At 39.6% G+C, this 17,970-nt stretch overlaps 1 protein-coding gene across 1 annotated transcript; it reads right to left on the bottom strand.

The window, feature by feature from the left end:
* Positions 1-920: 920 nt before the first annotated feature.
* Positions 921-16,248, bottom strand: LOC103582696 (rap guanine nucleotide exchange factor 4; the record flags this gene model as incomplete). The annotated part of the gene is made up of 5 exons (XM_008564217.1): positions 921-2,207; positions 5,232-5,286; positions 14,862-14,926; positions 15,331-15,418; positions 16,198-16,248. Coding segments are annotated over 5 exons (387 nt in total), but the record flags the coding sequence as incomplete, so codon positions are not given.
* Between the last annotated feature and the right edge of the window lie 1,722 nt (positions 16,249-17,970).

The following is a 17,970-nucleotide window of genomic DNA, read 5'->3' as shown; positions in this document are numbered from 1 at the left end:
ATGTTTTTGTTTTTGGAGGAATAGCATGTGAACTTGTGGGACTCGTATGGCCTGGAACACACTCTAGAAAATGCTGACATTAAAAAATAGAGGCATGTCTGGAATTTAAAGCATTCTGGAAATCTCTTCATCAAATATTTACAAAGTGATTAAATCACTGCAAAATGGCATGAGGCCCAATACTGGACAGCTCTAAAATCCAGTGCCCCTTCATAGCAGCTATATTCCTAATAGCCAAAAAGTGGGGACAACAAGCAAATGTCCATCAACTGATGAATACATAAACAAAACATGTCTTATTCAGAGAATGGAATACTACTCAGCCATAAAAAGAAATGAAGTACTGGGCTGAGCCCATGGAGCACTCGGGAGAGTGCGGCGCTGGGAGCGCAGCAGTGCTCCCGCCGCGGGTTCTGATCCTATATGGGGATGACCGGTGCGCTCACAGCACTCACTGGCTGAGGGCGGTGCGGCCGGTCTCAAAAAGGACAGAAAAAAAAAAAAAGAAATGAAGTACTGAGTTAAGTTATAACATGGATGAGCCTTGGAAACATCACGTTAAGTGAAAGAAATCAGACACAAAAGGCTTCATATTACATGATTCCATTTACATGAAATGTCCAGAGCAAACTAGAGAGAGAGAAAGCAAATTAGTGGTTGCCAGGGGTTGGAGGGAAAGAAGAGTAAAGAGTGACTGCTCATGAACACAGGGTTTCTTTTAGGGATGAGGAGAACGTTCTGGAGTTAGATAGTGATGATGGTTGTACAACCTTGGGAATATACTAAAAACCACTGGATTGTACACTTTACGAGGGTGAGTTTTATAGTATATGCCTTTTATTGCAATTAAAAATATCCAGTACTCCACCATACCAAATGTTATCCCTCCCATATTACAGGAACTGAGAACAACACAACCATTTCTTGTCACAATTATATTTAATGAAGGTACTAGATGTTATTTACAGAAGATATACATACATACAATTCCTACACATTAAATGTAGTCCAATTGTTAAAACAGGAAAAAATGTACTCCAAAATTACATACTAAATAAAATAAATAAAAAGTAATTATTTGGCACAATATCTATTATGTAGCAAATAAATAACTCTATACCATCAATTGAATGAACTATTTACAATCTATTTGAAAGTGCAAAACAATTGCTGAAAATTAAGATATTTGTAATAATATTTAAGTCCAGAAAATATGTTTTTCTTTTTTTTAATCAGTAATAATAAATTTGTGGCCAATAGTAAACGTTTTTAATGCCCAGGAAAATATTCCAATTTTGAAAAGTGTTTTGTGCATATTGTGCTCTTCTGAAATGTTATTTTTTATCTTAACACTGGCGGTTTTAAGAATGTGGTTTTTCTTAGTGGAATTCTTATGTATGTAATCCTGATTTGCAAATTTTAAAAAGATACATTGTAAACATAAATATTATTCTATATATCATTCAGAAATTACAGACCAGTCCTCCCTCAATTACAAAAACAGCCATAATGTTTTATAGTAATGTGGTCAGGTTCTATTCTTTCAGAGGTAAGATTATGAAGATGGAAGAATACAACTTATTATTTGGACTTATACGGATTCCTCAACACCTTCCCAAAATCCGATGCTCCAAGTCAAGGTGTTGAGTTAAAAATCATGAAACTATATCACCACCAATATATCCAAAGCAATTCCACTTGTAGCACATCTCATCCTGTCAACACTCTTAGGAAAAAATTTCTGGAACTTGACAGTTCTCTTGAGAATGGTATTTCTACCAAACTCTTCATGTGGGCCTTATTTAATGTATTGGCAAAGAAGATGGCTCAACTGGAAATTAAACAGGGTGACCACAAACTGGGGAGTCCTAAGCTAGAGTGTGTAAGCTTTATGCAAGTCAAATAATTTCTTCTTTGTCATGTAGCTGGTAAGCTGAATGCAGCCCTGAGGTGTCTCAGGATGTGTTTTTGCTTGTTTTGTAGAATTCTCTAGTGGCAATACAGTCACTAGTAGCATAAATGGCATTTTTGAAAGATTGTGGACTGGAGACAAACCATTGCTCTGGGTACTTTAAATGTCTATGGCCGACGAGGCTCTAATCTGTGTGACATCTGTGATAAAGTTCTCTGGTTGTCAATCACATTTAATTGCCGTACATAACTGCGGACATCCTGATGGTTCTTATTAGCTTGAGCTGCATCAGGGTCTGTTGAAAGAAGAAAGGGCAGACTTGGCATTGCATAATATATGCATATAAGATACAGCTTATTTTTCCAATTATTTATTACATTTTCCTAGATTCCTGGGTTCCACCAAGACCTTTCAACATACCACATTCATTGAAATGTTGCCACTTGGTTGTTCCATCTCCTACCTCCTACACTCCAATTTTCTTTTCTTCCCTGGAATCACCTCTTTTGATCATTTTCCTTTGCATTGCACGTTGAAAAAAAAAATGGCACCAAATAAAAAGGGAAACATCTGTCTGATAGCCCCTAAATTGTTTCCCCTTACCAACCCACCTCTGTGTCTCCCACTCTGAGTCTCCACCTCCTTTGATCCAGGGGACAACTAATGTCAAAAGACATAGTTTTCATTAGCTCCTCACAAAAGCACTTAAACCTGGGCTGAAACTGAAGCAAGCCATTAAGTCCCGACTCCCCTCTTTGCTTGCATATAATATAGAGCATTACTACATAGACTATGTTCTTAGAGACTATCTATATTCAGGGAGAAACTCAACTCATAGGCTGAAGTTATGACTTCACCTAGACCTTTGATTCTCTGATTGCTACTTGTTCTGAAAACCCATTTACCATTCTATTCTGATCCATACTCCAAGTGTGAGCAGCTGAGCTATCACACAGGTTTACTGATTTCACTAACGCTGGGGCTGAAAGAAGAATCCAGTGCCCACAGCCCTGAGCAGGGAATATACATGAATGAGGAAGGCTTTTTTATTTTATTTTATTTTATTTTTTGCTGCTGGCCAGTCTGGGGAAGGCCAAATTCGACAGTGGTAAACTGGAAACACAGGTCCCTTCAGAAGGGACTACTCAGCTCCTGCATGATGCTGTCACATGAAAATCTATATCCAGAGTTGCCAGACCTTTCTTTTTCTTTTTTTTAGAAATGAGAAATATGGATTTATTCCCTGTGAATTCTCCCAATTTTAAAACGGTAACATTATTTCAAAGTAAAAGGGAAAAAATGCTCTGTTTAGACCCAACACCTCTGCCATGGTCCATGGGCCACCTCTGTCTCAAGGATCACTGGGTGGGGCCTCAGGTCTGATAGCACCGGGAGTGGCTGAGCTGGAGTCTGGACTCTCAATCAGTGTTTTTTTCTACCATAGCACACTGCTTTCTGCAGTCCAGTTGCTCCTGTTAGATTCACACACCACTCCCGAAGACAATTAGAATGCCATCTGCATAAGGGGTGAAGAGGACTGTTGCAGGTCTGAACACAGAAAAGCAGAGAGAAGATACAAAGGCCCCTACTTGCTGTAAGAAGAAACTCATCAGTATAATTATCACACATAAATAATACCACAGTGAACTGCAGAACACATTGTGTTTAATTTCCTCCGCTTCTCACTGGCAATGTACTCTACATGTACAATATACTGTAATTACATTGTACATATTCCCATAGTGCTTATGAATCTATTCCTATAGTTTTATCTATAGATTGTTGACTTCAGAGCTGAGCAGCTGGTGTTTACCAGCAGTTACTGATAACTTCAACAAACGCAGTGGAGTTTAAAAAAAAAAAAAATTCCCCCCATTTCTCTAGAAGATGTAAGAGAATGCAGGATTTACTCCTTAATGGGCTCACGGAACACAGCATATTCTATAGTCGTTCTTCTTTGGTTCTTGAACCTCCCTGAGAACTTTCTCAAGGCTATAAACTGTCTCAGGCACACAAAACTTTGCACGTAATTTCAGGAATTTCCTGTGCTCCTTGAAGGGCCATAGACTCTAGATTATAAACTCCTGTTGTAACTAGTATCACTTATGTATTCTCGGTCACTTATCTATCCTCGGTTTCACTTGTACAACTACTTTATGATCATGTCTTTAAATACACAGTAAATTACTAGATGAAAAGATATAAGACATTCAAATTCTGGCAATATCCACATAGGAACAGTAGATGATATATAAGACTATTCTCACTTTTGAAATCAGAAAAGGCACGATCATTTAAATTAATTTTTTAAAGGTCTACTTGCTCCCCAAGTCAAGATTATTTTTCCTACATGTTTTCCCTTTATACATTAAAAAATGAACATTTAGTAGTTCAGCATCCCATGTCAGCAAACCCTGGTTGTGGCTAGCCTTGTGCTAGTAAGAGTAAATAGCTTGGAGTAATGAAATGGGAAGCTTTTAGTCTCTTAGCTTTGGGTTTATTGGAGGGGATGGTACTGGTAGCCTCGCAGTCACATCCATGTCATGCTATCATGTCGAGTTAACAAGCCACATTTCTTCAAGTGACTCATATAGTGAATTAACAAAAAAATTTACAGGGTCCATCAGGGTCCTAGGCCATACTGAGGGAGATAAAGCTCCATCCCTGACCCAAAGTCCCAGCCCAGAGAAGACAGTAGCACTGGTCTAGTATGACCATCTGGAGCTGAGATGCAACTTAATTCCCAACAGAATAAAATTTTTATTATTAGTAATATTTTTATATTATAGCATTGTATTATGCCAGTTATTGTGATACATGTTCAGATTTAAAAAGAGCAACTCAAATTCACCTGGGAATGCTAGAAACATAATAGGAAATCCTGCTATGGGACCTTTTACAAATGTGCTATAAACATTAATGCATTCTCAAAACACTCTGAGAGAAAATAAATATTATCTTTCTAGTTTATAAATGACAGAACTGAGTCATCAACGGTTGATATGAGTTTCTCAACGTCAAGCAATGAGTCATAAAGAGAGTTGGTTCGAGGCAGGATTTGTTGGCAATTGTGCCTTAGCTGTTGTTAACCACACTGGAAAGAGCTTAGATTAACTCTCTTTTAATTTATAAAATAATATCCTTACAGTTATTTTTTAGTATTACAACAATGTCAATATTTTCTAGTATTACAACAGCAAAAAATCCTTAAACCCTGTCCCATGGAATTCATGATCCAAAGCGTCTGTCTCAGTGGCCTCATTAAAAAGGACTTCATCACCAAGATCTACACTACAGCATGCAGTAGCATTTAACTTACTGAAGGGTTGGCTCCTGTAGTATCTCACCGTTCTGGCAGTATTTGCAATCATGCGCTAAAAGGAATAAAGAAAAAAGAAAAACAGAAATGCAAGTAAGCTTAGTGTTTAATCCAAAAAGGAAAGCAAACCATTATTTATTTCAGTAAAACTTGGGACCATGAGAAACAGCATGTTCTGAGATGTGGACTATCTGAAGGCAACTGGTTGATGGATAGCCTGTTTAATTACATTAAAGAGGCACCCACACTCGCAGACACAAGGCATTTTTCAGGTAAGAACTATTAATGGCATAACGCCAGTCTAATTATTTGCTTGTTCCCCACAATGTAAAAAGCGTCTGTCATTCCTGAGACTGTACCTTAATGCTTGGGAAGAGTGTTCACCATCCTTTCCTGAGGTCACTGTGAATTTGTAAGAGAATTTATAACTATCTTAGATTTGGAGAAGGGTTAGCTTGTCAAGTTCCTCACGATAAACAAGATTCAGTAATGAGGTATTAGATTGTATTGACTGAACAGTAAGTCAAAATATTCTACTTATAAGTTTTTGCTATACACTACGCATTACTGACCTTTCTAATCTTCCAGCAAAAGCGTATGTTTTAATGCTAATCCTAATTGTTTCCCTCCTTCCCTTTCTTCTTTTTTTCCCTTCCTTTCTAATTATAACACTAACACATGCACATTTTAGAAAATCAGGAAGACAGAAAATTTTAAGAGCAAAGTAAAAATCACTAAGAATATCACTTTAAAGAGTAACCTCATTAATATTTTGGTACATTTCCTTCTAATATTAAAAAATATATAAAACCATATTTTTCAAAAATTGAAGTCATATTATATATGCATATTTTTATTTGCAATTTTTTCACATTGCATTTGTGACTACTTTCCACGCCATTTGCATTTTAGAATGTTTTAAAAATGAGCATGTATTCAATCATGGACAGATCATTATTTTACCTTTGTTAATTTTGTCATAAAGTGATATTCCTAATTTCTTTGTAAAGTTTTGGTTGCAACAAAAACTTAAAAGGGAATCGTTTGTGCTAAACTCGATTAAAAACAAAAGAAAAAAAGAGAAGAAATAAAGAACAGAAACAGAAACCCCCTAACCCCTGAGAAAAACATTAGTGAGACTGAAGACACTGGATAGACATTTTTTAGCCAAGATGTACATTTCTTGCTCAGGGTATTTTAAGAGTAGCTGGGACCCCCAGTGCCTGCATATGTTTCAGGATACTTTTGCTGCTCAAACTCTAAAGAGGTCCTGTAGAGACAGTGGATTAATTGTAACACTGGCAGAAAATTGACAAGGCTCCACCCAGGGAAAGAGACTCCCCAATCTCTAAGCAGCTATGTAATTCTAGTCCTCACTTTCCTCCTCTCACAGACTCTCGGAAAATGATTTTGAGAAAGCTTATGTGGTACAAAAGAAAATCATAGAAGAGCCAAAGCCTTACATATATATATATATATATATGTAAGCATCGTAATACCTCACTGAATACTACTGCTTTGAGGACTCTGGCAAACATTAAGCGACATGTATCTGCAGGGGATAATTTCTCATATGCAAAAAGGCAATTGGAAAAGTTAGAACTTCACTTTCATAAAGGATCCTAAAAACCAGCATGTCTGTTGATCAGCATGAGAAATATATTACAAATACCTCCAAGAAAATGTAAAATACAATGTATAATTAGCCTCTGATATATGGAGCCCTGAAATAAACAGTAACTATGATAATTTTCCTGCTAATTTACTTTAAGTTGTTTTTTCACTTCTCTAAAGGCTTTGCATCCGAAGGGCACAAGTATATTCCATGTAGAATTATTGTAATTCTTCAGATATTGAATGGAGTGTAATTACTGAAAACCCTGGGAAAAGCTGCCAGTATGCCCCTCTGAAGAATAATAAAACAATTAGCAGGGGTCAGAAACCTCTTCCTATACCATTTTGTATGGAGTAATTGTTCTGCTTTTTAGTTTTGAAAGCTAAAACATTCCATTTTGACTTTGGTTTTAGACTACTCTTCACAACTATACTCTGAGGCTTCATAATTTTTAGCTCATTATGTAGTTTAAAATGTGAGAACAATTGTTTAAATCAGTAATTTCCAGCTCTGAAGTTCATTCTACCTTTCTAAATCTTTGATTAATTTTAACAATGGTTTTAATTTTAACGTATCCTTTTTAATTGCACTCAAAGATAACTTCAGTGTAACTTCAAAATCCAAATCTGGCTTTACAACGGTCCATTCTTTTCCTTTGTGAGGTCCAGACAATAATGTGTAATGGTGTGAGCCCACAGGAAGGATGTGTGAACCCTGCTTGTATTGCTGGTTAATGCACAGTTACAGAATGCTTTCACGAGGCCAAAGAAGGGTTAACGTGGTATTTTAACTCCACCCTCTTTGACACATGCAGTATTTAATATGCTACTACAACCACATACAACTACAAGGCACTTTCCTGGGTTGCAGAAAGGGACTTTAGAAGTCACCTCCTTGAACCACCTACAACTGCATAATGACTTCTGCAGCCTGCCTCTGAACAGTGGCTTCCCACTGTCTGAATGCATCCAGCAATGAGCAACTCATTATCTCCAAAGACAGCCCCTTTCATTTTGGACATTTCTGACTATTAGAAATCTCTTTATCACTTTGAGTCAAAGCCTTTCTCCCTTTATTTTTCACTCATTGGTTCTGAGCTCTGGAGTCACAATAAACTACTTTCTTTTTTAACAGGACAGTTCTTCAAATACTTGAAGACAACTATTATGAATATCTCCCCACCCCCAGGTCTTTTCTTGTTTGGCCTAAATATTCCCAATTTCTTCAACAATTCTTCATAAGACAGTTTTGATTCTTTTCTGGACAGTCTTTAGCGTGATGCCCTAGACTAAACAAATTGCAGAGTGCAGAGAAACTATCATCTTCCTTCCTTCCTTGATCTAGACAATGCTATACATCTAAGTCTACAACTAACAAAAAAAATGATGTTACTGACATCTGTTGAACTAATAGTGAATTAAACCTCTCAGCCTAGTTCATTGAGATGCTGTTTGGACACAGCTTCCTGCTCTGTACATGAGCAGTTGATTTCCTGGACTGACATGGAGGATTTTACATTTATCTCCATTTAAATCCATCTAGTTAGAGTCTTTCTATCTTTCCACAGACTTAAGCCTCACATGTTATTTTTAACGGAAGACAACTATTTATTCATTGGTGTTCTCAGTCAAGGTTGGCAGCAACTAGGGTTAAAGAGTCATAGGCTTCATTATCCAACCGCCACAGAAGGGATGAAGCCAAAAATTATACCCTAGGCTTTGAGGTCCTGCCAGAGCACGCTGGCCTGCCTGGAGCAGGCTCGACAACTTTCCATAATGCCAGTAAGAGGTAAAATGCCTAATTACTCCAAAGCAGAGATTTTCATCCTTTTTTTCTATACTAGCAAAACTGAGGTTTATGACACACTCCCATTAGCAACTGTCTCATTAAGACAGTGATTGGAAATTCAGGGGAAATGTGAGGAGCACAGGCCCCTTAGAGGAAGGGAACCCCAAACCACTGTAGGGGGACAAATTAAACTCCCTCACTTACACCTTGACTGATTTCTCTCAGGACTAATTCTAAGTATATGTCTTTGGATCTTGTTTGCAAAACTTAATATGCTCCTATAATTCCTAACCTCCAGGGCTGAGTAATGAGCCCAATGAAAGCTGATGAATTCCCCTCAGGGCATGCACATGTGCAGGGAAGCTCAGAAAGGAAAAATGAGGTAGGGAGTGAAGGGCTCTGACTACCCTCACGGTCGAGTGACCAGGACAAAGACTCCATCCAGAGGAAGGGGAGACCACTATCTGCACTCCAGCCTAGCACCGGTGAGAGGCTCTGAGGCTATAGTTCCAAACACAACTTTCCCTCAAGCTCTGATGCAGGTAATTCCCCTCAAATCCAATGCAGTGTCAGAGACGTTGCATTCTTACCTGTTCACCTTTCTGTGGTACCCTCCCCTAGGGAACAGGTTGGCCAAGTCACACCTTCACTCCTATCCAGACATGTCGATAACCTACCAGGCCTCTACAGCTGTCGTCAGCTTTTCTGGCCAGCTCTGTACAGACTCTTGTGCCCCAAGTGCAAACTCTCCCTTAGGTCTCTTGTCGCTAAAGAGGAGCAGACTTCATGTCTGTTTTTCAAGTTCAGACCAGCAGGCCTCCAGGCAACGGCACCTCACGTTCCCAGACAACTGCCAGAACTCCCCTTCTTCAGTTATTCCGCCTCTCGTCTCACAGTCGCTTAAGGAGCTGTTCTTGACTTCAGGCCTCTGCTAAATGCCTGCCCTGAACTGTTTCTGTCTTTCCTTCTGTTGCCCCTAAAGATTTTTACCATCTTTGTTCTTAATGTTTGCCAGATTGCCTTTTCTTTTCTTTCTGTGCCTACAGATTTGACTCTGTTCCCACCTATTTGCCTATCAAATACAGGATCTCTGTCAATTGTTCCTTGCTCAGCACATGTAAAAGCACATTCACACCATCTGGTTATTTCACTCAGACCCCCACATACATGGGACAAGAATTTTTTTCCACAATAAGATCTAGAAATATATAGTCTCTCACCTACAAAGATTGTGCCCATGACAGCAACCAAATGCACAGTAAGAACCAGCGATAAAAGGGACCCAGGAGCTGAACCAGCCTTCACTGTGTGCATGACTGAGAAGAACGCTGAGCCCTGTCCCCAAGCTGTGGATCTTTAATACCTCAGAGTTGTGTGACATATAGATACACATGTGTAACACATGCATAATGTTCATGCTATATCTTAGATATGATGGTCACGGTACATGGCAGTTCAGGTACCTGTCCAGGCACATATAGAGTATGTGTACATCTCTGCATTTGGGGAAAGACACTGAAGAAGAGATACAGTTAGCACCACAGGGAGGAGGGGAGACAGAATAATGTCCCATTAGGAAGAGAAGGTAAAGGGAAAGTCGTCTTGTGTAAAGTCTCAGTTATGCAAAATGCTTTGGGATATCCTGGTTAATCAAATTTTCTAATAAAATAAAACACACTTTTGGGTTAAATTTCTGCACTGTTCTACCCCATTAAGTCCATCACTGGAATATAATTTGGGTATTCTTTTATTCAGCAAATATTTCTTGCATCTTTACAATGTGCCAGACATCTTTATGGGTGCTGGCAAAATATCAGTGGACAAATAGATAAGACACCTAGTCCAGGGCACTTACATTCTAGTGGAAAAGACAGACAATGAAGAAGCCAGTGAAGAAGCTCATCTCAGGCATGAAACCAGCTATCAAAGCAAGGTTATCTGTCAGACAACCTGCTGGGTGTGGAGCAGCAGTGTTAGAAGGGTAGTCAGGGAAGACCCCTCAGAGGAGGGGACACGAGCTGAGCCCTGAATAATGAGAAGGGGCCAGACAGGTGAAGTCTGGGGTGAAGAACATTCCAGGCACAGGTAACATCCAGTGCAAAGGCCCTGAGGCTGGCAGAAAAAGAAAGAAGGCTCGTCCCACCAACTGAGTACAGAAAAGAGAAAGTGTGACATATGCTGGACAGGTACTTAGGAGAAGTCTGGATCGTATTATGTTATGGTATATACCACGGTTTTATATCCCACTGATCCATCTGCACGAAGTTATCTCTCCTGTATTTTGCTTCTTCACATCTCTTTTATTACTATTGTGACCTAGTCTTTTGCTGATTTTTTGGTTGACTTTTAATATTTCATGTGTTTATGTTTTATCTTCTCAACTCCCTGTAATTTCCTAGAAGCCAAAGATATCTAGATATCTTTACATTTCCTATTAAAATCCTTTGCCTGAACACTCTACACATGTTGTAATGCTTTGAAGCATACCCGTTGGAAAATCTGCATTTAGCTTGGTTTGTGAAATCTATATAAAGAAGTAAACTTTCAAAGTACTCCTGTAGATTTCCCTTATGTTGGGGAGATCTGGGAATTGGCTGGATTCGAACATTTATATTTTTTACTTAGAGGTTCTGTTTTCCATAGTTTGTGATAACAAGTGCTATTCTCTCCATGAATCCTGAAATAGTACTACTGGTGTTAGAAAACATATTGCTGCTAATTACATAATGATATGCATAGTGATACAAAAATAAAAGGATTCAAAACATTTCTCTTTCTTAATAAATTAGCTTTGTTAATGTTTCCAGAAGTATAGACGTTTTCCCCATGTTTCTCATTACAAATTGACTACCTTAAAAATCATATTTATAAATAAATATACCTAAATAAGGGTATGTTTGAAATAGAACCAACCTCCTAATACAGTAGTGACTGTGCCTATCAGCATGTTTTATGCAGCCTGTGATAGTGGCAGCCGGCCAGCATATTATCCTCTAATCCATTGCTAGTCTACCTCCTAAATGTTATAAATATTCATGTATGCCATAGAAAGCTATGCAGGGCTTTCTGCAAACATTTTTTTGAATACTCCTTTATGTTCCCCCCAAATGAAAGAATGTCTGCCTTTTTTTTTTCATAAGGATCAGAGTGTGAATTCTCTTTTGTTCATACCCATAAATCCTGAAAACCAATAAGCAACAAATTCTCTAATCCTCATTTCATACCTCAAGGGTAAAGAAGTTCAAAATAAAAATACTTAGGGTTGGCATAGCAGTTTGCTGTGACTGCACAATGCTGCCACCAAGAAGAGGCATCTGTTTCTAGCTACCCTGGAGACTTCTGCCCCTGGCAGGGGCTCCCAATGGGGACACAGCCCACCAGTCTCACAAAGGCTGCCAGCTCTGCTCGACACCTGGGCCTTGTTGATGGATGACTGGGAAACAGCACTGACATCGACCTGAAAAGGAAGATGTATACTTCGCCAAAACGCATAGTAATAGCAGCAGCCACCAGTGGTAGTGGTAGTGGTGCTATGGGGACAAGCTGGGCTAATTTATGAGGAGAAAACGTTGGAAAGTTGGTAACAAGTGTCAGATTGGTTATTGGTCAAAGACAGGTCGAGAAAACATAATCAAGTATTTTTGAAATTCCATTTTATTTTCCAGTAACATCTAACTCATAGGAGGTCAATTCTAAAATCAAATTTTCTCGTGGTATGACTTGTCAAAAGAAATAAAATTTATAAAGTTGCTGAAGCAGAGAACTAGCAGTACTTCTTTAATCCTCTTTCCCCTCTCTTTCACAGTAATGGAATCTCCTAATTTTTAGTGGAGCATGTGGATACCCCAAATAAGGGCTACATTTTCTAGCCTTCCTTTCATGTGACTGAGTTTCTGGCCAATAAGTGTGAGTGCAACTTCCAGGTTATATCCCTAAAGTGAAGAAGCACGCCTTCACCTTCTCCTTCCCCTTCCCTCTGGCTGGAATGGGAACGTGGTAGTTGCCGTTGTGGACCATATGGGTGGTCAAATGGCAACAGAGAGGAAGCCTGGAACCTTGACCGCTTCCTGGAGCACAGCTGTCATACCTGCTTGGACTCTTAAGTGAGAAAAAAAGACACTCATCTTGCTTAAGCCATAATTAATTTAGGTTTCCATTACTGCAGCTGAAATACTACCCTAGCTATTTATTCAGTCACTTTTTTTTTTTTTTGAGACCAGCCGCACCATGCTCAGCCAGTGAGCACACTGGCCATTCCTATACAGGATCCGAACCCGCGGCAGGAGCGCTGCTGCGCTCCCAGCGCCCCACTCTCCCGAGTGCGCCATGGGCTCGGCCCTTATTCAGTCACTTTTAAGCAAAAGTGAACTCTCTGAGAGCAGGGTGTGAAGGACCTCTTTCCTCACCACTAAGCCCAGAACACACTGCTGTGGGCATGAAGTGCAGAAATGCGAAGGGGGGACTCTTGCAGTATCCACTGAATGTGATCTTGACTATTCCTTCACAGGTTATGGATGAGACACCAAGATCTAAAAACCCGACGAAACATCTTTCATCCTCCCTGAGAGTTGGCTGGATTTGCATACTTCACTGTTCTTATTTGTCCTGCTTATTTAACTTTTCTGATCAAAGGTTCTAAAGCTCAATCAACCATCTAGGAAAGCCTGACTTATACATCCTGTGCACTTGTGTATTTTATAGTTAAATGGTTGGCTTAGCCACCCTCAGTCTGCATTTCTGCCTAAGTGATCCAGAAGGGTCTTTACCCATTTGCTAAACCTTTCATTTCTGGAAAACAGATTTTATTTTCAGAAATCAGGGAAATTGTCTAATTCTCCATACTAATAAGTGAGCAAAGACTGTTTTTTACTTTGATCAAAAATTATTAAACTGACACAGTAATAGGGATGTTCATACCCTGCCTTTGGTGTGGGGGCTGGGGAGGAAGACTGCTGAGAAAATATTTGCCCTCTGGTATAGACTGTCTTTGAGGAGTGTGTACTCATGTGCTATTTCCTAAGAAGCTTAGGACATGGGAACCTAGTGCCATGCAATAGTCTTTATGAGGCTGGGCTTTGCAATAAGCTCATTCTCAAGGCTGAATGGTGCTGATCCCTATAGGATTACTGCAGGGTGTTTCAAATTCTCCTGGAGTCACACATACTAGCTTAATTTCAAGAAACAATTAGAATAACATTTTTCTGTTAAGAATTCTATAGCACTTTATGGCTTACAGGAACAATTATATACCATGGATCTACCAACAATCCAGACATAGATGGAGCAGGCGTAATCCCCATTTTCTGCTGGGGAAACCAACCCACAGAAAAGTAGAAGGACAGCTGCGAAGTGACGAAACTGAGTACAAAACCTCATGTCTCCTGAACTCCAAGTCCTGGGCTTTCCTACAGTGGCCACATTCATACTGCAAATCATAACCCTGGGCAAATGCTCGCCCACATGGAGATAAAACACTGTACCCCTCCATCCATCCGGGCAGCAGCCAAATGACTGGCAAGACAATGGAGCATTCCATTAACATGCACTATGTTGCTAAAGACAGGTTTTGGCATGGCTTGCTTTACTGCTCCACAGAAGATAAGAAAATAAACTGCAAAGTAACTAATGCCAGTTAACATGCTTTTTTTTTGTGGAGTTGGGGTAGGAGGGTGGCTGGAAAATGCTAAATATGTGCCAGTTCCACATTTGCTATTAAAAAAATCTTTTTGGTTATGAAGATTTTCAAGTTCCCTCTCTAGACTTGGGTGAACTTTACTGGGATAAGCAATACACATTTAGATAACACTCCATAATAAACATCTGCTATAGAGTTGCCTTTCATTTACATGCACTAAAGTCAGGTAGGGCAGATAAACATTTCAAAGGCATCCTGGGGCAGTCTAGCTCCACACACCTTGCAACAAAACAACAACATGGAAGTGAGTCTGGAACATTCGTGCATTTTACCAACAGGCAGCCACGGACGAAACACATAGCATAAAAGCTAGCTGCTGCTGTGAGCCTCAGCATAAATACTATTCCATTTCACAAAAGAGAACTGACAGAATAAAATAGGTAGCCAATTTGAACCAAATATTTCAAAACTCCTTTATGTGTAGCTACCTTTTTAACATGGCAGCATGTATGGAAATTATTTCTTTTATTAGTACAAATGCAAATTTTATTTTAAAAAAACATTGTGGTTAAGGTTATAATACTGCACGTACCATTTTTTCAAAGTTTACTAGATTGTCAGTGAACGTCTTGTTTCCCTCATGAGTAAATGTCATATCTGTAAAGAAATAAAAGCCACATTCTAATCACTAACCGAAATATGTCATATAAGAAAGCACAATAGCACCATTAGATTATGCTGATGGATTTGCATAACACTGCAGTTGAAAAAGCTATAACAGTTCCTTTTATGTTAGGTGTTTAACTTTCTAAATCACTTTACCTGAGATTAGTAAAATTTCTAAACTAAGCTTGTTTCACTAACAAGTCTTCCAAATTATGGGTCACTGCTCCTCTAATCGTCCTCCTAACCCTCTCAGAAGAGTCGCTGAGAGGCAATGGCAAAGAAGGGGGAGGAATGGGATCATTCTTCCCAAAGAGAGCAATCTGATCAGGGTAGTGCTCATTTTTCTTCCCCAGGCACTCATCACTTGCTTGGTCTGTGCATTTTCTTAGGGTTACCTTTAATGAGCAAAGGCATGAAGGGGATGAGAGGTGGCTCCAGCTTAGCTACTGTCAGCCTGTAGGCCCTGTGGTTTCTCGAAGGATCCTTGGGAGAGACAGAGAGATGCTGGTCAGTGACACGTGACATATATACACTCTGACTTCCTAGTACACCCAGCCTTGTCATCCCATCATCAGGAATTTTTGAATCAAGTGTAGATACAAAAGAAAGGCAGATTTAGTGAAACAAATTGATTTCTATTTTAAAACAACTTCATGTATGGAATGAAAATATTTTGCTTTTTGTTTCCTTTCTTGTGTGAAAGGGAGATTTGCCTGCAAGGGCAAAGGGGAGTGATTCCCTTTGAAAGCAAATATGAAACACGTAAAACAAACCTCAACCATGAGATTCCCCTTCTCCCGAAGCCCCGCCTCCTTCCTAGGAATTTGGCAAACTCCCCTCCCTGCCCTGCATAGCTGGTCCCGACTCGTCCTCTGAAACCAGCCATCACTCTTGGCAAGTCCCACTCACTCTTTGTCTGTCAACACCTCCCAGCCAATGGGGAAAAATAATTTTGGCAAGCCAAGGAAAATGCAGCTTCTAACCCATAGCCTACCTCAGCCAGATGGAAAGGACCCTATTACACTGCTTTTCTTAGTTACACAAATTGACCTTATGTGGGACATAAGTCGTCTTTAAGTTAGTTCCTGGAGGTGCCATTCATTAGTGAGACATGCTTGTTTTAGCAGCACTAAAAGGGATCATAAACTTCTTAAAGTCATACAAGGACAGATAAAATTTCTGAAATGAGAACTTCAATTCAGCTAATCAGAAACTGGATTAATGCAGACAGTGAGCAGAATAAAGGAGCCACTGTCACTTACCATTAAACTTTCAAACTCCGCATAGAACTTCTTGAACTTGCTTGGCAGTTTCTGTTAATGAAATGAAAATGCCACATGCATATGTCAGATTCAATATCTAGATATGTATTCTCTGTTACCATTTCTAGGGAAAACATATTTCTTTTAGCTGCTAATCAAACATTCCTGAGACAGGCTGGACTGTAATCTGTCCTGTCACCTGAGAATAATCTTCTGGAATACAGAGAACTCTCCTTTTAAAAGATGTAACCGAGTTGAACCAAAAAGAACTATGGATGCTTTGGTCTTACTGCTTTTATAATGTTTTCTGAACTGGATGATTTATAAAGAAGACTGCATTCTCCAGATTATAAGTGGTCTGGGGACACCCCACTTTTTTTTCCCACTCTGATTTCTACAGTCAGGAATTTAGACTAAAGAATATTAGGATTAAAAGAGCTTTAGAAACTATTTCAACCTTCTTCCTCCCTTACAACGTAAATTATATGAGAACAGAGATTTTATTAGTTTTCTTTACTGCTATTTCCTCAGTGCCTAAAAGAGCTGGGTACGTAGTAGGTGCTCAATAAACATTCATTTGAATAGATTAAACCTGTGTTTTACAGATGGAAGAAATTAGTCTCACAGTTTAAATGACCGGCCCAAAGTCATCCAGCTGGTTATCTTTGGGGCTCTGGGATCCCCATTGCCTGTCGCCTTGTCCACTCCCTCTCGTACATGCTCCACGCTCTGCACATGTGTGTTCCTCCCACATAATTCCTCTGCCTGGCTATAGTACACCGTTCGATAGCTCCATCAATCTATCCATGTCCCCTGTTTGCATCTGGCACATAACTCAGCACCACTTACTGCACTCGCATGTCTGCAACAGTGGGTCAAAATGGAAGCATCTTTCTAATCACTGGTTCCCTCTTCGCTTCTTAGGTTCTGAGTTTTTAGTAAAGCTGAACTTTTCTTTAGACAGGGCCAAACCAAGATAGTGCCGTGTGATGTTTCCCATGCTGGGACCATGCAAGCACTGACCAAGTCCTGGGCCTCCCAGATTCCCAGCTCTGTTCAGCTCTGCACGGTAAGTCGAACTTCAGTGGCTGATTCACCAACGAGGGCTCTGCAATCCACAGAAGAGCTCCTCTAGCCTTTTTCTCTTTCATATGAATCAATTTGCCATAGGCCCATTAAATATTTGTAAAAAATCTTACTTTGTTTCTAGCAACTAGTTTTCTACATATCCTCCAAACATTTTCCTAGTGCCTGTTTTCAAGTTAGATTTCTGGTAAACTTGATGAATATTCAAAGGGCTGGAAGCTGGGATGGGCACCAAGGGATGCAAGGATCTCATCCCACATGGAGTGTCCAAATCACCCTGTTAGGCAGTAACTTTCTGTGAACATAGTCCATTTTTCCTATTAAGAGTGAATTATACTTTTGTTTAGACCTCTGTCATTCTAGGTCTCTTTCTTTCCTCAGCTGGATTTTAAGTCAAAGGTAGTAGAGTATATGGTAATAAAAAATGTGTGTTTCTGAGTACTGTTCTCTACCTACATCCCGTGCAGTGTTCTCAACAAGGGCCATTCTGCCAACCCAGCGACATTTATTTGGTAGTGTCTGCAGACAATTTTTTGTTGTCACAACTGGGCTGAGGTGTCTTAAGAAGTGTTAATAATATATGGTGGGTGGAGGCCTGGGATGCTGCTAAGCATCCTACGATGCACAGGACAGCCCTCCACCATGAAGAACGGTCCTGCCCCAAGTGTCAACAGTGATGAGGCTGAG

This window comes from Galeopterus variegatus, unplaced genomic scaffold (genome assembly GCF_000696425.1).
Source record: "Galeopterus variegatus unplaced genomic scaffold, G_variegatus-3.0.2 Scaffold17401, whole genome shotgun sequence".
Lineage (NCBI taxonomy): Eukaryota > Metazoa > Chordata > Mammalia > Dermoptera > Cynocephalidae > Galeopterus > Galeopterus variegatus.
Note: the sequence above shows the minus strand (reverse complement) of the source record. Positions and strands in the feature narration are given on the sequence as shown.